The 25,604-nt window shown below is 50.5% G+C and overlaps 1 protein-coding gene across 1 annotated transcript in view; it reads right to left on the bottom strand.

The window, feature by feature from the left end:
- Positions 1–25,192, bottom strand: part of LOC138645305 (glucagon receptor-like) — a 43,006-nt gene extending 17,814 nt beyond the window's left edge. The window contains exons 1-2 of the mRNA XM_069734502.1: positions 25,005–25,192; positions 9,787–9,847 (exon numbers count right to left, since the gene is read on the bottom strand). Coding sequence (XP_069590603.1) covers positions 9,787–9,843 — 57 coding nt within the window. The 5' untranslated portion in view covers positions 9,844–9,847; positions 25,005–25,192. The remainder of the gene's footprint in view (positions 1–9,786; positions 9,848–25,004) is intronic.
- Positions 25,193–25,604: the final 412 nt, after the last annotated feature.

Here is a 25,604-nt window from a genome sequence, read left to right as displayed (position 1 = left end):
CCAGGAATGGTCTTCCAACAATCTTGAAGGAGTTCCCAGAGATGCTTAGCACTTGTTGGCCCTTTTGCCTTCACTCTGCGGTCCAGCTCACCCCAAACCATCTCGATTGGGTTCAGGTCTGGTGACTGTGGAGGCCAGGTCATCTGGCGTAGCACCCCATCACTCTCCTTCTTGGTCAAATAGCCCTTACACAGCCTGGAGGTGTGTTTGGGGTCATTGTCCTGTTGAAAAATAAATGACGGTCCAACTAAACGCAAACCGGATGGAATAGCATGCCGCTGCAAGATGCTGTGGTAGCCATGCTGGTTCAGTATGCCTTCAATTTTGAATAAATCCCCAACAGTGTCACCAGCAAAGCCCCCCACACCATCACACCTCCTCCTCCATGCTTCACGGTGGGAACCAGGCATGTAGAGTTCATCCGTTCACCTTTTCTGTGTCGCACAAAGACACAGTGTTTGGAACCAAAGATCTCAAATTTGCACTCATCAGACCAAAGCACAGATTTCCACTGGTCTAATGTCTATTCCTTGTGTTCTTTAGCCCAAACAAGTCTCTTCTGCTTGTTGCCTGTCCTTAGCAGTGGTTTCCTAGCAGATATTTTACCATGAAGGCCTGCTGCACAAAGTCTCCTCTTAACAGTTCTTGTAGAGATGTGTCTGCTGCTAGAACTCTGTGTGGCATTGACCTGGTCTCTAATCTGAGCTGCTGTTAACCTGCGATTTCTGAGGCTGGTGACTCGGATAAACTTATCCTCAGAAGCAGAGGTGACTCTTGGTCTTCCTTTCCTGGGGCGGTCCTCATGTGAGCCAGTTTCTTTGTAGCACTTGATGGTTTTTGCCACTGCACTTGGGGACACTTTCAAAGTTTTCCCAATTTTTCGGACTGACTGACCTTCATTTCTTTAAGTAATGATGGCCACTCGTTTTTCTTTACTTAGAATTTGTATTATGGCAAGAAAAAAGGAGCTAACAGTCTATTCAGTAGGACTATCAGCTGTGTATCCACCAGACTTCTGCACAACACAACTGATGATCCCAACCCCATTTATAATGCAAGAAATCCCACTTATTAATCCTGACAGGGTACACCTGTGAATTGAAAACCATTCCCGGTGATTGCCTCTTGAAGCTCATCAAGAGAATGCCAAGAGTGTGCCAAGCAGTCATAAAAGCAAAAGGTGGCTACTTTGAAGAACCTAGAATATAAGACATATTTTCAGTTGTTTCACACTTTTTTGTTAAGTATATAATTCCACATGTGTTAATTCATAGTTTTGATGCCTTCAGTGTGAATGTACAATTTTCATAGTCAGTAAAATACAGAAAAATCTTTAAATCAGAAGGTGTGTCCAAACTTTTGGTCTGTACTGTATATAATATGGGCTCCATATTGCAGTATTTTATATATATATTATGTGCTCCATATTGCAGTATTTTTATATATATATTATGGGCTCCATATTGCAGTATTATATGTATATGTATATATATATATATATATATATATATATATATATATATACACATATATTATGGTCTCTATATTACATATTTTTATATATAATATGGGCTCCATATTGCAGTATTATATATATATTATGGTCTCTATATTGCATATTTTTTATATATAATATGGGCTCTATATTGCAATATTTTTGAGCACTGTATAATTGTATTTTAATGTTATTAAATCTTAAAATGTTAAACTCTTTGACGATTAGAATGCTTTACTAAGATTTTCTACTCCATATCAAGGTAACTATCTCTCACTCACGTATTTATTATTTTTTTTGAAAGGTGACGTAGTTGTTGCCATTAGTTTATTTTGCAGCTGTTGTTACTCTGTTCTAATACTTGTTGAATGCTTGTTAAAAAAAATCCCAAAAGTATAATGCATTTTTTAATTCTATTTTCCGATTACACAAAAGTAATATTCATGGTTTCCTGCATTTTATTGTCCCATTAAAATAACATTCATCTTCGAGCTCTGCACAGTACATTGCGTTCTGTGCTCCGCGTACGGCTCGCACCTGATGTCGTCCTTTGTATATAAGGACTTTATATAAAAACAAGCCATGAAAGAAGTATGACAACACAATGCCATCTGTAGTTTTCTGTATGAAAAGACCATTGCTAGTAAACTACCTGAAAAGGGTTTGCATATTATTAGAAAAAAAAGAGTTTGCCTTTATTTCGCAAACAGCGCCACTCTCGTCCATGGGCTGTGTCAGGTACTGCAGCTTATTTTTATTTGTGTCATTGGAGCTGCTGCTCCCCATATTGAAGTCTTCCTCGGGGAGGATTTAATTATTTGTTCAAACTTCACTGTGTCCATGTAAACTGTGGGACTTCCAGGAACTTAAAGGGAATCTGTCACCAGGTTTTTGCCACCTAATCTGATAGCAGCATTCTGTAGGGGCAGAGACCCTGATTCCAGCGATGTGTCACTTACTGAGCTGCTTGCTGTAGTTTTGATAAAAATCACTGTTTTATCAGCAAGATATTATCACTAAGGGGACTAGTAAACCTGCTGCCAGGAAGTCCAGCCACGCCCCCCGCCACTGATTGGCATCTTTCTGCCGATACACAGATAGTGTCCAATCAGTGATGTGGGCGGGGTTATACAGAGCTCAGGATTCAGAGACCTGGTAGATCTGCAGCAGAGAAAACAGTGATTTTATCAAAACTATAGTACGCAGCCCTGCAAGTGATACATCGCTGGAATCGGGCTGTTTGGCCCTACATTATGGTATTCTTACGGGGACAGAAAAAAATCTGGTGATATATTCCCTTTAAAAGGTCAAAGGGTTTTGCAGCATATCAGACATGGCGAGACGCAGGTGCGCACTGTGCGGGAGGGCTGTCAAAGCAACCGTCCAACACATGGTAGATATCGTGCACCTGTCCGATTAATGAAAACATGACATTCCCACTGGCAGAGAGGCTCGGCATCGGCCTTTTTAAAGGGGTTTTTCAGTACTTGGATAACACTTTCTTAAATGCCCAAGTCCCCTAGTAAATTTTATACTCCCCTCCCTCACCGGAGCCATTCCTGTGATGTTGTCACCGCGTCCCCGGTGCAATGTCACACGAGAGCTGCAGCCAATCAGTGGTCCCCCATTCCGATGCAGTAGTAAAGCAGCAGCTGTATATTTTAGGCATATTTTATGCAGGTAGAGCATAGGGGAAAATCTATTTAATTCCACAAAGGTGAAGGAGTCAGAAAACATAGGAGAACGTCATGTTTGCGCCTTAGTTCTCTTATCCATTTTTTTTTTTTACATTTGTCTTTCTGCTAGTTGCAGGATTATCGTCCGCCTCCTTGCCTTCCACAATGGCAGCTTCCCAGGGGAGAATAAGCCGACGTGTTATTCAGTTCTGAATATAGCGCAGGATGAAAACAGAAGGTGGACGTCCTGCGTGATAGCATCTACCTGACCTGCTCTATGTCCGAGTCCGATCAATATTACGTGCCAAGTCGGCTGCCTACGCACATGCGGCCAGCTGTCTCGCAACGGGTTTGCTTCTAATATTGGCAGATCTGATATCCGACATGTCACATAGAAAGGAGCACATCATAGACTGTAACACATTAATCTACATCTTCACTGCAGGTCCAAAAGAGCATCGGAAAAATCATCCATGTATCATCCAGATATCCATCTTTTTACAGTACATCCATATGGCATCCATTTTCATACACCAGAAGTAGGGATCCATGGAAATTCGGGTTTTGGTACCAAACATGAAATTTAGTCCAAGGTTTGGGTCGGGTACCAGAATTTGAACCAGAACCCCATTGAAAACAATGTAGACCCGAACTTTGGAGCAGGAAAATCTCTCGCCATTCCTCACCCAATGAAGTCCAACTGTCTGGTGCGAACCCCGAAGTTCAGCAGTGAGAAGAGAGTGATGTCTGTGCTCACTATGGCACAGAGGTTTCTCTTCAGACAACATAATCCAAGCAAGCCAGAGTTGTCAATTAAGACTCCTCGGCAAGCGTCCCGAGTAAATCATCTTAGATAGGATGGGGGAAACATGATTTTCTCCCCCAAAATTGTACATGTTCTTAGACAACCAGGAGATCCTAGATGTTTCCCTCCATTCACAACTCTTCTGCCAACAGAGGTGACAAGTCTTCTGACTCTAGAAGATCCACAGGTTCAAGTCGAAACCTTCGTGACTTGCCTGCTCCAAGGCCGCTAACCTTTCACCTAAGACCTCCTGTGCAACAAGGTCTTCTCCCCTCAGGTTGGGGAACGTCGTCTATCCTTCGGAAAGGCTCGGCTTGCTCACGTGGATGTTGTATCCATGGGTCACAAGCAGGTACGGACTGGGACTGAAATTCAGCCCTGGCATTTGAAATCAGACAGGCCCATGCTGTCTCTGCCCCCAAGAACCAGATGGATTACTAATATTACCCTGCATGGAGGAAAGCAAGATTTACTACAAGACATATATTTCTAATGATACCTCCGTCACAATTTTTAACAGTATGGGTGTCTTGAGAACATAGATTCTGTTAACAGCGAAGCAGACAAGGTGGCCCACAACCTGAGAGGCCCTTCTGGCATTTGCCAGAATTGCCAAATGGCCAGTCCGGCCCTGGTCACAAGATAGAGTTCTCCTCCCTGCCCCATCACGTCCTTCGCTTCTTGTACTTAGCGTAAAATGTCTTTCTCGTTGAATACTTTGGGGCACACAGATCCCACCCTGCTCTTATGCATTTTCGGGGTCAGTTCCGGCTGCCTTTGGACATCGTTCAACAATTTTTTTTTTCTTATTAAGGCAGGGCTGATTACTCGTTAGGCCTTTCTAGAGTAACTATGCTCTCTGTGACTCCTATGTACACACCCTGTACATTGTCTTATATATTTATTTGGAATGAGAGCGTGAATTCTTTATTCAGATCATTTTTCTCAAAGCAAATTTTTTCACTTTTTTTGTTCCCCATTGTGCATACATTACAGCAATTTAAGCAATAAAATGTACAAGAAAAACAAACACAAAACACCCTCCCCCATTGGGAACAAAAAAAAAATGTAATGCAAAATGTTTACTAGTAATGTCTCATGTGTATACATAACTAATGTAAATTAGTATACAGAGTAATAAATATTATCATAAAAAAGACAATTGAAATGTATTTAACCCCCTAATGGCATAGGACTTACAGGGTATGATATATGCCATCTCCCTGTCTTTGATGCAGGCTCACAAGCTGAGCCCGCATCTTTTCTGGAAGAGAATTGCTGTGCTATACAGCCATCATCTATCTGTAACAGCTGCGGGTGGAGTGGCGCTCTGCCCGTGGCTGTTAACCTGTCAAGGGGGCACAGCCATGACCTGATCACGGGAAGTTGATGGATTGCCATTACGGCCAAGGGTCTGCAGAAGACTTCCGTGCCTGTCATGACGGTACTGCTACGTACAAGCGATCAGATAATTGCAGGTTCAAGTCCCCTAAGGGGACTAACAAATGCAGTAAAAAGTCAAATAAAAAATTCACATATTTGGTATCTCAACGTTCGTAAGGCTCCTTCTATCAAAATATAAAATAAATTAATCTGATCAAAAAATGGCGTAAATACATAAAAAACAAAACATCGGAAAGGTGGCTTTTTGGCACAAAAAAGTAAAAAAATGTTCTTTAGTTTTGGGTTTAAACTTTTTTAGTGACTATTTAGCAGAAAAAAAAGTGGCATGTTTCCCTAAATGGTGAAAAATTTGATCCAAAATATTTGGCATACATAAAAAATCAGTCTGCGGGGAGACTGGAGTACATTTGTGACACTAATGATTAATCAGGCAAAAACATCTCGAAACCCTCAACTCCGCAAACTAAAAAAACACAAACACAAAAAAAATGCGAACACATAAAAAAAGTAAAAGGGTGCAAATGAGAAAATAAACTAAAAAATAAAAGAGGGCAAAAACATTGAAAAGTAGGCAGAAAAATGCAATGACGAATCTGATATCAAGCCTTTTTCTTTATCAAGTGGGCATGGTCATCAAGAAAACTGCCATAGAGAAAAGTTTATTGACACGCCCACTTGGCTAAAAAGTATTAGGTTTATATACTGGGAAGAGGAGACCATATCTCGGGAATGGAGAGGGGCAGGAACAAAAGAAAAACAACGCCAGATTCAAGAGAACAGCGGCATTTATTCCAGGTAAAATAAAGACATATTTATGACTATGATAGGTCCTCTTTAAAGCTTTTCTTTGACTCCAACTTGGATTCTCTGACTTCTTATTGTAATATCCCCTCCAAGACCTTCCAGGAGGGTCCTAGTCTCGCACACTCCCGAAACATGTGCATGAGGTCTGGCCCCTTCATGCAGCAGCTAGGACAGTAAAAATCTGATCGAACACCAATTAATTAGGCATGAAGGAGTTTTCTGCACCATACTACCAATTCATTATTGCATATGCGCCTTTTATTTTTCAGTTTTTTTTTTTTTATATTTTTGCGCTTGTTTTGATTTGCGCCTTACACTTTTAATTTGCACACTATTGACCTTAATTAACAAGAATGAATGCATTCACGTGAGGATAATTCCCAGTAGAGCTCTGAAGAACGGATAATGTATCTCACCATGTTTCCTCCGGCGTGAGTGGGGGGGGGGATCTCATAAATTAGAAATGTCACTTCACAACCGACACGTAACCTCAATTATTGTTATAATCAATTTATCAAATCTTCTCATTCTTTCGGGTGCGTTAAGAGACTGAATTCCAGAATAGTTGTGCACAGATAAATTTTTATTATTTCTCCCAATGATGGAGCGGACTAAGTGGGTGGAAATTTAAAGAGTAGCTGGCGTTTTAATTTTTATTTCAAAGAGTAATAGTAAGCAACTTTGTAATATATCTTATCAGAGAAATCTTCTGCTTTCTCCTCCTGGATTAATATTTCACTCTAAATTATTGGGTAAAACTCTATATTCAGACAGAAAAGACAAATTTTCCCATCATTAAGATAGGAGATGACAGTTGGTGCTTTTAAAATTCTATGGAGAAGGGAGGAGTTAGCGGAACACGCAGACCTTCTGCTGCAAATTCTCCTAAAACGATTTTTTACAAAAGTTTAACTCGTTTCAGGAGAACTTGCAGCAAAATGTTTGTGCATCCTTCCTCCTCCTCTTCTTCATAGAACTATATAAGCATCAATTCTCATCTCCTATCTCAGTAATGGCAAAAAAAAATTTCTCTTCACAGATTTGAGAGAAAAATGTTTCTGGTATAAAAAAAACCCTACACCACTAACCTTAGTTATTTAGTTTTGACATACTTTTTCTAATTCTGCGTAGGGTTAGGGCTAAAGTATGGACTAGAGCTAGGGTTAGGGCTAAAGTATGGACTAGAGCTAGGGTTAGGGCTAAAGTATGGACTAGAGCTAGGGTTAGGGCTAAAGTATGGACTAGAGCTAGGGTTAGGGCTAAAGTATGGACTAGAGCTAGGGTTAGGGCTAAAGTATGGACTAGAGCTAGGGTTAGAGCTAAAGTATGGACTCGGGCTAGGGTTAGGGCTAAAGCATGGACTAGAGCTAGGGTTAAGGCTAAAGTTTGGACTCGGGCCAGGGTTAGGGCTAAAGTATGGACTAGAGCTAGGGTTAGGGCTAAAGTATGGACTAGAGCTAGGGTTAGAGCTAAAGTATGGACTCGGGCTAGGGTTACGGCTAAAGTATGGACTAGAGCTAGGGTTAGGGCTAAGGTATGGACTCGGCCTAGGGTTAGGGTTACAGTATGGACTAGAGCTGTGGTTAGGGCTAAAGTATGGACTAGAGCTAGGGTTAGGGCTAAAGTATGGATTAGAGCTAGGGTTAGGGCTAAAGTATGAACTAGAGCTAGGGTTAGGGCTAAGGTATGGACTCGGCCTAGGGTTAGGGCTACAGTATGGACTAGAGCTAGGGTTAGGGCTAAAGTATGGACTAGAGCTGTGGTTAGGGCTAAAGTATGGACTAGAGCTAGGGTTAGGGCTAAAGTATGGACTAGAGCTGTGGTTAGGGCTAAAGTATGGACTAGAGCTGTGGTTAGGGCTAAAGTATAGACTAGAGCTGTGGTTAGGGCTAAAGTATGGACTAGAGCTGTGGTTAGGGCTAAAGTATGGACTAGAGCTGTGGTTAGGGCTAAAGTATGGACTAGAGCTAGGGTTAGGGCTAAAGTATGGACTAGAGCTGTGGTTAGGGCTAAAGTATGGACTAGAGCTGTGGTTAGGGCTAAAGTATGGACTAGAGCTAGGGTTAGGGCTAAAATATGGACTAGAGCTAGGGTTAGGGCTAAAGTATGGACTAGAGCTAGGGTTAGGGCTAAAGTATGAACTAGAGCTAGGGTTAGGGCTAAAGTATGGACTAGAGCTAGGGTTAGGGCTAAAGTATGGACTAGAGCTAGGGTTAGGGCTAAAGTATGGACTAGAGCTAGGGTTAGAGCTAAGGTATGGACTCGGCCTAGGGTTAGGGCTACAGTATGGACTAGAGCTAGGGTTAGGGCTAAAGCATGGACTAGAGCTAGGGTTAGGGCTAAAGTATGGACTCGGCCTAGGGTTGGGGCTACAGTATGGACTAGAGCTGTGGTTAGGGCTAAAGTATGGACTAGAGCTAGGGTTAGAGCTAAAGTATGGACTCGGGCTAGGGTTAGGGCTAAAGTGTGGACTAGAGCTAGGGTTAGGGCTAAGGTATGGACTCGGCCTAGGGTTAGGGCTACAGTATGGACTAGAGCTGTGGTTAGGGCTAAAGTATGGACTAGAGTTGTGGTTAGGGCTAAAGTATGGACTAGAGCTAGGGTTAGGGCTAAAGTATGGACTAGAGCTGTGGTTAGGGCTAAAGTATGGACTAGAGCTGTGGTTGGGGCTAAAGTATGGACTAGAGCTGTGGTTAGGGCTAAAGTATGGACTAGAGCTAGGGTTAGGGCTAAAGTATGGACTAGAGCTAGGGTTAGGGCTAAAATATGGACTAGAGCTGTGGTTAGGGCTAAAGTATGGACTCGGGCTAGGGTTAGGGCTACAGTATGGACTAGAGCTGGGGTTAGGGCTAAAGTATGGACTAGAGCTAGGGTTAGGGCTAAAGTATGGACTAGAGCTAGAATTAGGGCTAAAGTATGGACTAGAGCTAGGGTTAGGGCTGAAGTATGGACTAGAGATGGGGTTAGGCCTGAAGTATGGACCAGAGTTAGGGCTAGGGTAATAAAATTGTTATATATATATAAAAAAAAAAAACAACAACATAAAATAATGTAATACATAGTAAAAAATGCAATAACAGTGTATAACTTTTTATGTTTAAAAATTTATGTTGTATTTCAACAAAAAGCAGAACTAGAGTGAGGGCAAGATGACAAACTATAATTACATTAATATTTTCTTAAGATACAATGCATGTGCTTGGGCTATAAGGGGTCCATACTGGTGGAAGGGGTCCAGGAGTGCTAAAAGGTCCACAGGTTAAGGGGATACAGAATTTGTGCCACAGCCTGGGCGCCGGCAGCATATAAATGCCACAGCCTGGATACTTACCTGATCCCAGATATGAAATCCTACTAACTTATTGCTTTCATTGCTTGTCACGAGGGTAAGATTGGATAATTCCTACAGATCTTCCATTTTATCTTATATTTTAATAGTAAGAGAGTAGTTGGGAAACAGGAGTAAAATGCAATGAATGATAAAATGCCACAAGTGTCATCCTCCCCGGGTCTGATGGCATATTATCCTGGAGGGGCCCTGGGAAATCATTATTGTTGCAAACTGGAGACTCGTTAAAGCGTAAAATGACCTTCTCCCTTACCTGTGAGTGACAGAGGGCGCAGAGGATGAGAACGGAGAGAAGAGGTGAGGGTCTCATCCAGCTGTGGGGTCAAAGGAGACAAGACAGCATCAATATCAGCACAAATTAGACCTTCAGAGTAATGCATGGAACATAACTTACGGAAAGAACTGCAGAGCATTACCGTACTTATTTTTTCCAATCACGTTATAGTGCTTTGCAGAACATTGCACACCCTCATTTTTTACCTGTCATCTGTCTAGTGAGCGGCAACATCACAAAGTCTGATATCTACGATTTACGGTGCGATCTGCAGAACATCTCTCAGGGGTACAAACATGGCAGACACAGGGGCCATTGGAACCCCATTTCCAGTTAGACTCAGGTGTCGGCTGTAGAATACAGTCGACTCCTGATCTGTATGAAGCGGTCTCAGCTCTTGAGCCCGCTCCCTACGTGCAGTACACACAAGGCCGAATTAAGCCATTGGGTGTAAAAGGACCCCGGCACTTGCTTGGGTTCCCCGCACGCTGGCCAAGGTCCTGACAAAGACTGTATCTCTCAAGCTCGGCGTCCAGTAGCGTAGCTACCGGGGGAGGGGGGGCAGAAGGTGCGGTCCCCCCAGGCCCCCCACTCACAGGGGCCTACACCGCCGCTATAGTGTACGCTCATCACTAGAAAAAAAAAATCAATCAATATGGACAATCTTATGGTTCCTTATACCTCTGATATAGTGGGGTACAACGCCACCGATTTCATACAGAAATTTGGGGAATTTTTGGCCATACTCCATTGTTCTTCCCTAGACTCATTGTGACATACAAAGGACCTAAAAATCCAATGACCGCCATTGTGACACGAGCCCAACTAATTATTATCCTCCTGTAATGGCGCTGTTAAGACCTACATTTTATGACTTTCACAGGGGTCAGGAACCACAGACTCTCTCCAGATTCCACTTATTTTCTAAGTTTCTCACATTTATAACTCTATGGAATAAATGGCGCTATAATACAAAATAATAAGTAATAATAATAAGTAGCTCCAGGGAATTGACCTTCGGGCTGTTAGTTGTAGAGCTGCACTCAGCGAAGAAGAACACAAAGAAAGCATCTGGCACAGGGATCGTACAGATACTGACAATAGAGGAGTCTATGGGTAGGGGAAAGCTGCTCTACCCCTCCCCCTATACCCCCTCATATACAGTAACCACAAACACTATTAACAGAAAAATAACCCGAGGGCAGATTTTGAGCGGAAAATATCTATATAAGGATGCCAACTGCATTCAGGCATGAAAAGGAAAAAAAAAAAAAAAGTGCATCTAATTGCCTGTTTTCCATTTCTTAAAGGCTATGTACAATTTTCCAGCCATTTCCAGCACTTATTTTCTATAGCTATGATTATTAAAGGGGTAGTCAAGAGGTCCAAGGTCAAAAGCCAGGGAGGTATGTCAAAGACAAAGGGATAGGAAAAACGGATATCAGCAGTCTGGTAAATAAAGTCAGAATATATCAAAGGGAAAAGGGGTTTTACAAATGGTAGTTGAAAAGAAATCCAAGGTCCGGCAACAAAAGATCAGAATATGAAAAACATAGAGCAGAGAGTAAGCACACCACTGACCCGAAGCTACAATTGGCGATGATCTGACGTTGCCAGCCAGCTAAATAGCCTGGTAATTATTTGGGAAGGAAAACACCTGGAGGAAACCCCCAAACACGACACTGACAGCCTGATACTCCCCTGCTATCCATAGGGCGGCTGAGCTGTCACTCACAGCACTGACAGCACAACACAACCCCTGCTATCCATAAGCCGGCTGAGGTGTCACTCACAACACTGACAGCCTGACACGCTCCTGCTATCCATAGGGTGGCTGAGCTGTCACTCACAGCACTGAGAGCCCGACACTCCCCTGCTATCCATAAGCCGGCTGAGCTGTCACTCACGGCACTGACAGTCCGACACTTGCCTGCTATCCATAGGGTGGCTGCGCTGTCACTCACAGCACTGACAGCCCGACACACCCCTGCTATCCATCGGGCAGCTGGCTGTCACTCTCCTGTCACTGACAGTCTGACACTCCCCTGCTATCCATAGGGGGCTGAGCTGTCACTCACAGCACTGACAGCCTGACACACCCCTGCTATCCATAGGGGGCTGAGCTGTCACTCACAGCACTGACAGCCCGACACACCCCTGCTATCCATCGGGCAGCTGGCTGTCACTCTCCTGTCACTGACAGTCTGACACACCCCTGCTATCCATAGGGGGCTGAGCTGTCACTCACAGCACTGCCAGCACAACACACCCCTGCTATCCATAGGGCGGCTGAGCTGTCACTCACAGCACTGACAGTCCGACACTCCCCTGCTATCCATCGGGCGGCTGAGCTGTCACTCACAGCACTGACAGTCCGACACTCCCCTGCTATCCATAGGGCGGCTGAGCTGTCACTCACAGCACTGACAGTCTGACACTACCCTGCTATCCATAGGGCGGCTGACCTGTCACTCACAGCACTGACAGTCCGACACTCCCCTGCTATCCATAGGGCGGCTGAGCTGTCACTCACAGCACTGACAGCCTGACACACCCCTGCAATCCATAGGGAGGCTGAGCTGTCACTCACAGCACTGACAGCCCGACACGCCCCAGCTATCCATAGGGGGCTGGGCTGTCACTCACAGCACTGACAGCCTGACACACCCCTGCTATCCATAGGAGGCTGAGCTGTCACTCACAGCACTACCAGCACAACACACCCCTGCAATCCATAGGGCGGCTGAGCTGTCACTCACAGCACTGACAGTCCGACACTCCCCAGCTATCCATAGGGGGCTGGGCTGTCACTCACAGCACTGACAGCCTGACACACCCCTGCTATCCATAGGGGGCTGAGCTGTCACTCACAGCACTACCAGCACAACACACCCCTGCTATCCATAGGGCGGCTGAGCTGTCACTCACAGCACTGACAGTCCGACACTCCCCTGCTATCTATAGGGGTCTGAGCTGTCACTCACAGCACTGACAGCACAACACACCCCTGCTATCCATAGGGGGCTGAGCTGTCACTCACAGCACTGACAGCCCGACACTCCCCTGCTATTCATAGGGCGGCTGCGCTGTCACTCACAGCACTGAAAGTCTGACACACCCCTGCTGTCCATAGGGGTGTGAGCTGTCACTCACAGCACTGACAGTCTGACACGCCCCTGATATCCATAGGGCGGCTGAGCTGTCACTCACAGCACTGACAGCCCGACACTCCCCTGCTATCCATAGGGCGGCTGCGCTGTCACTCACAGCACTGACAGTCTGACACACCCCTGCTATCCATAGGGCGGCTGAGCTGTCACTCATAGCACTGACAGCCCGACACTCCCTTGCTCTCCATAGGGCGGCTGAGCTGTCACTCACAGCACTGACAGCCTGACACACCCCTGCTATCCATAGGGGGCTGAGCTGTCACTCACAGCACTGCCAGCACAACACACCCCTGCTATCCATAGGGCGGCTGAGCTGTCACTCACAGCACTGACAGTCCGACACTCCCCTGCTATCCATCGGGCGGCTGAGCTGTCACTCACAGCACTGACAGTCCGACACTCCCCTGCTATCCATAGGGCGGCTGAGCTGTCACTCACAGCACTGACAGTCTGACACTCCCCTGCTATCCATAGGGCGGCTGACCTGTCACTCACAGCATTGACAGTCCGACACTCCCCTGCTATCCATAGGGCGGCTGAGCTGTCACTCACAGCACTGACAGCCTGACACACCCCTCAATCCATAGGGCGGCTGAGCTGTCACTCACAGCACTGACAGTCCGACACTCCCCAGCTATCTATAGGGGGCTGAGCTGTCACTCACAGCACTGACAGTCCGACACTCCCCTGCTATCCATAGGGGTCTGAGCTGTCACTCACAGCACTGACAGCGCGACACTCCCCTGCTATCCATAGGGCGGCTGTGCTGTCACTCACAGCACTGACAGTCTGACACGCCCCTGCTATCCATAGAGAGGCTGAGCTGTCACTCACAGCACTGACAGCCTGACACTCCCCTGCTATCCATAGGGCAGCTGAGCTGTCACTCACAGCACTGACAGCCCGACACTCCCCTGCTATCCATAGGGCGGCTTTGCTGTCACTCACAGCACTGACAGCCCGACACACCCCTGCTCTCCATAGGGCAGCTGAGCTTTCACTCACAGCACTGACAGCTCGACACACCCCTGCTCTCCATAGGGCGGCTGAGCTGTCACTCACAGCACTGACAGCCCGACACTCCCCTGCTATCCATAGGGCGGCTGAGCTGTCACTCATAGCACTGACAGTTCGACACACCCCTGCTCTCCATAGCGCGGCTGAGCTGTCACTCACAGCACTGACAGCCCGACACGCCCCTGCTGTCCATAGGGCGGCTGAGCTTTCACTCACAGCACTGACAGCCCGACACTCCCTTGCTATCCATAGGGCGGCTGAGCTGTCACTCACAGCACTGACAGCCCGACACTCCCCTGCTACCCATAGGCCGGCTGAGCTGTCACTCACAGCACTGACAGTTTGACACTCCCCTGCTATCCATAGGGCGGCTGAGCTGTCACTCACAGCACTGACAGCCCGACACTCCCTTGCTCTCCATAGGGCGGCTGAGCTGTCACTCACAGCACTGACAGCCCGACACTCCCCTGCTACCCATAGGCCGGCTGAGCTGTCACTCACAGCACTGACAGCCGGACACGCCCCTGCTATTCATAGGGGGCTGAGCTGTCACTCACAGCACTGACAGCCTGACACACCCCTGCTATCCATAGAGCGGCTGAGCTGTCACTCACAGCACTGACAGCCTGACACGCTCCTGCTATCCATAGGGCGGCTGAGCTGTCACTCACAGCACTGACAGCCTGACACGCCCCTGCTATCCATAGGGGGCTGAGCTGTCACTCACAGCACTGACAGCCTGACATGCCCCTGCTCTCCATAGGGCGGCTGAGCTGTCACTCACAGCACTGACAGCGCGACACACCCCTGCTATCCATAGGGCGGCTGAGCTGTCACTCACAGCACTGACAGCCCGACACGCTCCTGCTATCTATAGGGCAGCTGAGCTGTCACTCACAGCACTGACAGCCCGACACGCCCCTGCTATCCATAGGGCGGCTGAGCTGTCACTCACAGCACTAACAGCCCGACACACCCCTGCTATCCATAGGGCGGCTGAGCTGTCACTCACAGCACTGACAGTCCGACACACCCCTGCATCCATAGGGCGGCTGAGCTGTCACTCACAGCACTGACAGCCCGACACTCCCCTGCTACCCATAGGCCGGCTGAGCTGTCACTCACAGCACTGACAGTTTGACACTCCCCTGCTATCCATAGGGCGGCTGAGCTGTCACTCACAGCACTGACAGCCCGACACTCCCTTGCTCTCCATAGGGCGACTGAGCTGTCACTCACAGCACTGACAGCCCGACACTCCCCTGCTACCCATAGGGCGGCTGAGCTGTCACTCACAGCACTGACAGCGCGACACATCCCTGCTATCCATAGGGCGGCTGAGCTGTCACTCACAGCACTGACAGCCCGACACGCTCCTGCTATCTATAGGGCAGCTGAGCTGTCACTCACAGCACTGACAGCCCGACACGCCCCTGCTATCCATAGGGCGGCTGAGCTGTCACTCACAGCACTGACAGCCTGACACGCCCCTGCTATCCATAGGGGGCTGAGCTGTCACTCACAGCACTGACAGCCTGACATGCCCCTGCTCTCCATAGGGCGGCTGAGCTGTCACTCACAGCACTGACAGCGCGACACACTCCTGCTATCCATAGGGCGGCTGAGCTGTCACTCACAGCACTGACAGCCCGACACGCTCCTGCTATCTATAGGGCAGCTGAGCTGTCACTCACAGCACTGACAGCCCGACACGCCCCTGCTATCCATAGGGCGGCTGAGCTGTCACTCACAGCACTGACAGCCCGACACACCCCTGCTATCCATAGGGCGGCTGAGCTGTCACTCACAGCACTGACAGTCCGACACACCCCTGCATCCATAGGGCGGCTGAGCTGTCACTCACAGCACTGACAGCCTGACACGCCCCCGCTATCCATAGGGCGGCTGAGCTGTCACTCACAGCACTGACAGCCCAACACTCCCCTGCTCTCCATAGGGCGGCTGAGCTGTCACTCACAGCACTGACAGCCCGACACACCCCTGCTATCCATCGGGTGGCTGAGCTGTCACTCACAGCACTGACAGTCCGACACTTGCCTGCTATCCATAGGGTGGCTGCGCTGTCACTCACAGCACTGACAGCCCGACACACCCCTGCTATCCATCGGGCGGCTGGCTGTCACTCCACTGTCACTGACAGCCTGACACATCCCTGCTATCCATAGGGGGCTGAGCTGTCACTCACAGCACTGCCAGCACAACACACCCCTGCTATCCATAGGGCGGCTGAGCTGTCACTCACAGCACTGACAGTCCGACATTCCCCGGCTATCCATCGGGCGGCTGAGCTGTCACTCACAGCACTGACAGTCCGACACACCCCTGCAATCCATAGGGCGGCTGAGCTGTCACTCACAGCACTGACAGTCCGACACTCCCCAGGTATCTATAGGGGGCTGAGCTGTCACTCACAGCACTGACAGCCTGACACACCCCTGCTATCCATAGGGGGCTGAGCTGTCACTCACAGCACTGCCAGCACAACACACCCCTGCTATCCATAGGGCGGCTGAGCTGTCACTCACAGCACTGACAGTCCGACACTCACCTGCTATCCATAGGGGTCTGAGCTGTCACTCACAGCACTGACAGCACAACACACCCCTGCTATCCATAGGGGGCTGAGCTGTCACTCACAGCACTGACAGCCCGACACTCCCCTGCTATTCATAGGGCGGCTGCGCTGTCACTCACAGCACTGACAGCCTGACACTCCCCTGCTATCCATAGGGGTCTGAGCTGTCACTCACAGCACTGACAGTCTGACATGCCCCTGATATTCATAGGGCGGCTGAGCTGTCACTCACAGCACTGACAGCCCGACACTCCCCTGCTATCCATAGGGCGGCTGTGCTGTCACTCATAGCACTGACAGTCTGACACACCCCTGCTATCCATAGGGCGGCTGAGCTGTTACTCATAGCACTGACAGCCTGACACACCCCTGCTATCCATAGAGAGGCTGAGCTGTCACTCACAGCAGTGACAGCCTGACACTGCCCTGCTATCCATAGGGCAGCTGAGCTGTCACTCACAGCACTGACAGTCTGACACGCCCATGCTATCCATAGAGAGGCTGAGCTGTAGCTCACAGCACTGACAGTCTGACACTCCCCTGCTATCCATAGGGCAGCTGAGCTGTCACTCACAGCCCGACACTCCCCTGCTCTCCATAGGGCGGCTGAGCTGTCACTCACAGCACTGACAGCCCGACACACCCCTGCTCTCCATAGGGCAGCTGAGCTTTCACTCACAGCACTGACAGCCTGACACTCCCCTGCTATCCATAGGGCAGCTGAGCTGTCACTCACAGCCCGACACTCCCCTGCTATCCATAGGGCGGCTGAGCTGTCAATCACAGCACTGACAGCCCGACACACCCCTGCTCTCCATAGGGCGGCTGAGCTGTCAATCACAGCACTGACAGCCCGACACTCCCCTGCTATCCAAAGGGCGGCTGAGCAGTCACTCACAGCACTGACAGCCCGACACGCCCCTGCTGTCCATAGGGCGGCTGAGCTGTCACTCACAGCACTGACAACCTGACACTCCCCTGCTATCCATAGGGCGGCTGAGCTGTCACTCATAGCACTGACAGTTCGACACACCCCTGCTCTCCATAGCGCGGCTGAGCTGTCACTCACAGCACTGACAGCCCGACACGCCCCTGCTATTCATAGGGGGCTGAGCTGTCACTCACAGCACTGACAGCCTGACACACCCCTGCTATCCATAGGGCGGCTGAGCTGTCACTCACAGCACTGACAGCCTGACACTCCACTGCTATCCATAGAGCGGCTGAGCTTTCACTCACAGCACTGACAGCCTGACACTCCCCTGCTATCCATAGGGCGGCTGAGCTGTCACTCACAGCACTGACAGCCCGACACGCCCCTGCTATCTATAGGGGGCTGAGCTGTCACTCACAGCACTGACAGCCTGACACACCCCTGCTCTCCATAGGGCGGCTGAGCTGTCATTCACAGCACTGACAGCCCGACACACCCCTGCTATCCATAGGGCGGCTGAGCTGTCACTCACAGCACTGACAGCCCGACACGCTCCTGCTATCTATAGGGCGGCTGAGCTGTCACTCACAGCACTGACAGCGCGACACTCCCCTGCTATCCATAGGGTGGCTGTGCTGTCACTCACAGCACTGACAGTCTGACACGCCCCTGCTATCCATAGAGAGGCTGAGCTGTCACTCACAGCACTGACAGCCTGACACTCCCCTGCTATCCATAGGGCGGCTGAGCTGTCACTCACAGCACTAACAGCCCGACACACCCCTGCTCTCCATAGGGCAGCTGAGCTTTCACTCACAGCACTGACAGCTCGACACACCCCTGCTCTCCATAGGGCGGCTCAGCTGTCACTCATAGCACTGACAGCCCGACACTCCCCTGCTCTCCATAGCGCGGCTGAGCTGTCACTCACAGCACTGACAGCCCGACACGCCCCTGCTGTCCATAGGGCGGCTGAGCTTTCACTCACAGCACTGACAGCCCGACACTCCCTTGCTCTCCATAGGGCGGCTGAGCTGTCACTCACAGCACTGACAGCCCGACACTCCCCTGCTACCCATAGGCCGGCTGAGCTGTCACTCACAGCACTGACAGTTTGACACTCCCCTGCTATCCATAGGGCGGCTGAGCTGTCACTCACAGCACTGACAGCCCGACACTCCCTTGCTCTCCATAGGGCGGCTGAGCTGTCACTCACAGCACTGACAGCCCGACACTCCCCTGCTACCCATAGGCCGGCTGAGCTGTCACTCACAGCACTGACAGCCGGACACGCCCCTGCTATTCATAGGGGGCTGAGCTGTCACTCACAGCACTGACAGCCTGACACACCCCTGCTATCCATAGAGCGGCTGAGCTGTCACTCACAGCACTGACAGCCTGACACGCTCCTGCTATCCATAGGGCGGCTGAGCTGTCACTCACAGCACTGACAGCCTGACACGCCCCTGCTATCCATAGGGGGCTGAGCTGTCACTCACAGCACTGACAGCCTGACACGCCCCTGCTCTCCATAGGGCGGCTGAGCTGTCACTCAGAGCACTGACAGCGCGACACACCCCTGCTATCCATAGGGCGGCTGAGCTGTCACTCACAGCACTGACAGCCCGACACGCTCCTGCTATCTATAGGGCAGCTGAGCTGTCACTCACAGCACTGACAGCCCGACACGCCCCTGCTATCCATAGGGCGGCTGAGCTGTCACTCACAGCACTGACAGCCCGACACACCCCTGCTATCCATAGGGCGGCTGAGCTGTCACTCACTGCACTGACAGTCCGACACACCCCTGCTATCCATAGGGCGGCTGAGCTGTCACTCACAGCACTGACAGCCTGACACGCCCCCGCTATCCATAGGGCGGCTGAGCTGTCACTCACAGCACTGACAGCCCAACACTCCCCTGCTCTCCATAGGGCGGCTGAGCTGTCACTCACAGCACTGACAGCCCGACACACCCTTGCTATCCATCGGGTGGCTGAGCTGTCACTCACAGCACTGACAGTCCGACACTTGCCTGCTATCCATAGGGTGGCTGCGCTGTCACTCACAGCACTGACAGCCCGACACACCCCTGCTATCCATCGGGCGGCTGGCTGTCACTCCACTGTCACTGACAGCCTGACACATCCCTGCTATCCATAGGGGGCTGAGCTGTCACTCACAGCACTGCCAGCACAACACACCCCTGCTATCCATAGGGCGGCTGAGCTGTCACTCACAGCACTGACAGTCCGACATTCCCCGGCTATCCATCGGGCGGCTGAGCTGTCACTCACAGCACTGACAGTCCGACACACCCCTGCAATCCATAGGGCGGCTGAGCTGTCACTCACAGCACTGACAGTCCGACACTCCCCAGGTATCTATAGGGGGCTGAGCTGTCACTCACAGCACTGACAGCCTGACACACCCCTGCTATCCATAGGGGGCTGAGCTGTCACTCACAGCACTGCCAGCACAACACACCCCTGCTATCCATAGGGCGGCTGAGCTGTCACTCACAGCACTGACAGTCCGACACTCCCCTGCTATCCATAGGGGTCTGAGCTGTCACTCACAGCACTGACAGCACAATACACCCCTGCTATCCATAGGGGGCTGAGCTGTCACTCACAGCACTGACAGCCCGACACTCCCCTGCTATTCATAGGGCGGCTGCGCTGTCACTCACAGCACTGACAGCCTGACACTCCCCTGCTATCCATAGGGGTCTGAGCTGTCACTCACAGCACTGACAGTCTGACATGCCCCTGATATTCATAAGGCGGCTGAGCTGTCACTCACAGCACTGACAGCCCGACACACCCCTGCTGTCCATAGGGCGGCTGAGCTGTCACTCACAGCACTGACAGCCCGACACTCCCCTGCTATCCAAAGGGCGGCTGAGCAGTCACTCACAGCACTGACAGCCCGACACGCCCCTGCTGTCCATAGGGCGGCTGAGCTGTCACTCACAGCACTGACAGCCTGACACTCCCCTGCTATCCATAGGGCGGCTGAGCTGTCACTCACAGCACTGACAGTCCGACACTTGCCTGCTATCCATAGGGTGGCTGCGCTGTCACTCACAGCACTGACAGCCCGACACACCCCTGCTATCCATCGGGCGGCTGGCTGTCACTCCACTGTCACTGACAGCCTGACACACCCCTGCTATCCATAGGGCGGCTGAGCTGTGACTCACAGCACTGACAGTCCGACATTCCCCGGCTATCCATCGGGCGGCTGAGCTGTCACTCACAGCACTGACAGTCCGACACACCCCTGCAATCCATAGGGCGGCTGAGCTGTCACTCACAGCACTGACAGTCCGACACTCCCCAGGTATCTATAGGGGGCTGAGCTGTCACTCACAGCACTGACAGCCTGACACACCCCTGCTATCCATAGGGGGCTGAGCTGTCACTCACAGCACTGCCAGCACAACACACCCCTGCTATCCATAGGGGTCTGAGCTGTCACTCACAGCACTGACAGCACAATACACCCCTGCTATCCATAGGGGGCTGAGCTGTCACTCACAGCACTGACAGCCTGACACTCCCCTGCTATTCATAGGGCGGCTGCGCTGTCACTCACAGCACTGACAGTCTGACATACCCCTGATATTCATAGGGCGGCTGAGCTGTCACTCACAGCACTGACAGCCCGAAACTCCCCTGCTATCCATAGGGCGGCTGAGCTGTTACTCATAGCACTGACAGCCTGACACACCCCTGCTTTCCATAGAGAGGCTGAGCTGTCACTCACAGCACTGACAGCCTGACACTCCCCTGCTATCCATAGGGCAGCTGAGCTGTCACTCACAGCACTGACAGTCTGACACTCCCCTGCTATCCATAGGGCAGCTGAGCTGTCACTCACAGCCCGACACTCCCCTGCTCTCCATAGGGCGGCTGAGCTGTCACTCACAGCACTGACAGCCCGACACTCCCCTGCTATCCATAGGGCAGCTGAGCTGTCACTCACAGCCCGACACTCCCCTGCTATCCATAGGGCGGCTGAGCTGTCAATCACAGCACTGACAGCCCGACACAGCCCTGCTCTCCATAGGGCGGCTGAGCTGTCACTCACAGCACTGACAGCCTGACACTCCCCTGCTATCCATAGGGCGGCTGAGCTGTCACTCATAGCACTGACAGTTCGACACACCCCTGCTCTCCATAGCGCGGCTGAGCTGTCACTCACAGCACTGACAGCCCGACACGCCCCTGCTATTCATAGGGGGCTGAGCTGTCACTCACAGCACTGACAGCCTGACACACCCCTGCTATCCATAGGGCGGCTGAGCTGTCACTCACAGCACTGACAGCCTGACACTCCACTGCTATCCATAGAGCGGCTGAGCTTTCACTCACAGCACTGACAGCCTGACACTCCTCTGCTATCCATAGGGCGGCTGAGCTGTCACTCACAGCACTGACAGCCCGACACGCCCCTGCTATCTATAGGGGGCTGAGCTGTCACTCACAGCACTGACAGCCTGACACACCCCTGCTCTCCATAGGGCGGCTGAGCTGTCACTCACAGCACTGACAGCCCGACACACCCCTGCTATCCAAAGGGCGGCTGAGCTGTCACTCACAGCACTGACAGCCCGACACGCTCCTGCTATCTATAGGGCGGCTGAGCTGTCACTCACAGCACTGACAGCCCGACACACCCCTGCTATCCATCGGGCGGCTGAGCTGTCACTCACAGCACTGACAGCCCGACACTCCCCTGCTATCCATAGGGCGGCTGCGCTGTCACTCACAGCACTGACAGTCTGACACACCCCTGCTATCCATAGGGCGGCTGAGCTGTCTCTCACAGCACTGACAGTTCGACACTCCCCTGCTATCCATAGGGCGGCTGAGCTGTCACTCACAGCACTGACAGTTCGACACTCCCCCGCTATCCATAGGGGGCTGAACTGTCACTCACAGCACTGACAGCCCGACACTCCCCTGCTATCCATAGGGCGGGTGCGCTGTCACTCACAGCACTGACAGTCTGACACGCCCCTGCTATCCATAGGGCGGCTGAGCTGTCACTCATAGCACTGACAGTTCGACACTCCCCTGCTCTCCATAGGGCGGCTGAGCTGTCACTCACAGCACTGACAGTTCGACACTCCCCCGCTATCCATAGGGGGCTGAACTGTCACTCACAGCACTGACAGCCCGACACTCCCCTGCTATCCATAGGGCGGCTGCGCTGTCACTCACAGCACTGACAGTCTGACACGCCCCTGCTATCCATAGGGGGCTCAACTGTCACTCACAGCACTGACAGCCCGACACTCCCCTGCTATCCATAGGGCGGCTGAGCGGTCACTCACAGCACTGACAGCCCGACACACCCCTGCTCTCCATAGGGCGGCTGAGCTGTCACTCACAGCACTGACAGCCCGACACGCCCCTGCTATCCATAGGCCGGCTGAGCTGTCACTCACAGCACTGACAGTCTGACACGCCCCTGCTCTCCATAGGGCGGCTGAGCTGTCACTCACAGCACTGACAGTCTGACACGCCCCTGCTATCCATAGGGTGGCTGAGCTGTCACTCACAGCACTGACAGCCCGACACTCCCCTGCTACCCATAGGGCAGCTGGGCTGTCACTCACAGCACTGACAGCCCGACACACCCCTGCTATCCATAGGCCGGCTGAGCTGTCACTCACAGCACTGACAGCCCGACACTCCCCTGCTACCCATAGGGCAGCTGGGCTGTCACTCACAGCACTGACAGAACGACACACCCCTGCTATCCATAGGGCGGCTGAGCTGTCACTCACAGCACTGACAGCCCGACACGCCCCTGCTATCCATAGGGCGGCTGAGCTGTCACTCACAGCACTGACAGCCCATAGGGCGGCTGAGCTGTCACTCACAGCACTGACAGTCCGACACACCCCTGCTATCCATAGGCCAGCTGAGCTGTCACTCACAGCACTGACGGCCTGACGTATAATCATAGAGATACACTGGTCCGCATTGGAGCTACATGCACAAAAGGATAAGTGATTCTTAATTAAGACAAGCTGTCACGCTGCTTCCTGGTTTTACTAATTATGCCTTGGAGCAAAATAAAATCAGTTGCAAAAGTCTAGATACCCTCAATGTAAAGCTCATGCATAAATGTAACTAGCAATCCCATTAAATTTCTGCCTCCCAAGCAATTTGCAGTAGACGACTGTCATTGTACAGCATCGCCCGGGTCCTGTGCATCACATATGTATATGCAATAAATAATTCATACTGTCATCTGGTTAACCATTTCTCACCCAGTAACAATCCAGTTGAAACGATCGCACGATGACAACCATGACGTCGTCACTTTGTGAATAAGACAGTTCTAATTCTACATGATGAAAGATTGAGCTCCCTTCATCTGTAACACTTCCTGAAATCCTCTGTGCAGCTGTATGTTAGCACTGTGTCCTCGCAGCACTGGGGTCCTGGGTGGAAAGCCCATCAAGGACAACATCTGCAGAAGGTTGTATGTTCTCCTTGTGTTTGCCTGGGTTTCCGCCAGGTTCTCCGCTTTCCTCCCACACTCCAAAAGACATACTGGTGGCTGCCATTACATGTGGTGACAACTAACTTTCCTTCAGTCCTGAACAGCAAATCCGAGTAGTTATTTGATGCAGCTTATTTACTAGCCAAGTTTACCATTCAGGAGCCATGGAAAGCTGAGTGAAATCCTATGTAGCAGATTTAAAGGAGAATTTTACTGCTGAAATTAGTGATACACTTCTATAGAGCCTGAGATTCTGATTAAAATGATACCAGCCTTGTAGTAATCCGATGAGCCAGAGCTGAGAAATTAAGCTTTGAAGTCACATACAAATTAGCCTGGAAGTGCAGTGGGGGCGTGTTCTTGCACTCTGACATGCCCCCAGTGCACTTCCAGGCTTATTTGCATATGGTTTCAAAGCTTAATTTCTCAGCGCTGGTCCATCGGATTAATACAAGAAAGGTATCATTTTTATTGTCGTACTCGGACCTATACAGCCGTGCCACTAGTCTGAGTAGTAAAATTATCATGACGGGTCCAAAGGCAGCCATATTGGTTGTCACTTAGCTTTTCTGGAAACAGATAAAACTGTAAAGTAATGCATTAAGCATCGAGCATGTTGAAATATTTTCTGCCTTCTTGTAATCTCCACCATTGGTTGTCACTCTGCAGTCCTATGTAAAACATCGCAAATTACAATTCTGCACAAAAAAAAGTACAATTTTAGGCTGCAATTAACCCCAATTGGGTGAGCTCAGATATGAGGAGCTGTTTGATGGCAACTTTACACTAGGACCATGCAAACAGCTCCCTACAGCTCAGCTTCCTTAAGACATGGGGGTGGGGGGGGGGGGTAATTTTGCAGATTTTGGACTATGAGGATAGATAATTTCCCCCCTGCAGGGGAGTAAAACAGATGCATAGTAGTATAATGCCATCCCATTAGCTGTTCACTTACCTGGCATAGAGAGAAATGTGCTAGTGCAGCCAAGCCTGTGCCGGGGTCGTCCCCTGGCAGGTGCCCAGTGATGTGCCACTAAGCCTTTATTTCCCAAGTCTATGGCTTGCTCTATACAGACACATTTACCATCCTGCTCTCCAAACTCCTTCTTTGCGATGCCTCTGGCGAGGATTCCCACCTATACTATACGTCTACCCATGAGACCCCTCCTCTGCCCACTCCTCCGCAGCCTCGTCCTACTTGTGCCTGTACAGAAAAATCACCACCGATTAATCCTTGGATTTCTCCTTAGGATTTCTCAGGCATAAACACTTGCATCTTGATTTAAAAAAAAAAAAACAACTCCTGGGAGTTGTAGTTCCAGTCTACAGGGAAAAGATAGAAACTCAGACATTATTTAACCTTAGTTCGGTCTCTTTTCAGTAGGGTGAAAAAGCTGAATTAAAAAGCGGGAGTCGTAATACCACATCATCTGGAGATGTCGGCGCCACAAAGACTGAAGGCAAGTGTGATCTCACAAGTGTAATCCGCCACATCGATTATATACGGAAAATAGAGAGAGAGGCTTATGGATAAACTAGATGGTGGTATTCTAGA

This window comes from Ranitomeya imitator, chromosome 7, assembly GCF_032444005.1.
Source record: "Ranitomeya imitator isolate aRanImi1 chromosome 7, aRanImi1.pri, whole genome shotgun sequence".
Classification (NCBI taxonomy): Eukaryota; Metazoa; Chordata; class Amphibia; order Anura; family Dendrobatidae; genus Ranitomeya; species Ranitomeya imitator.
This window is presented reverse-complemented; position numbering and strand designations above follow the sequence as displayed.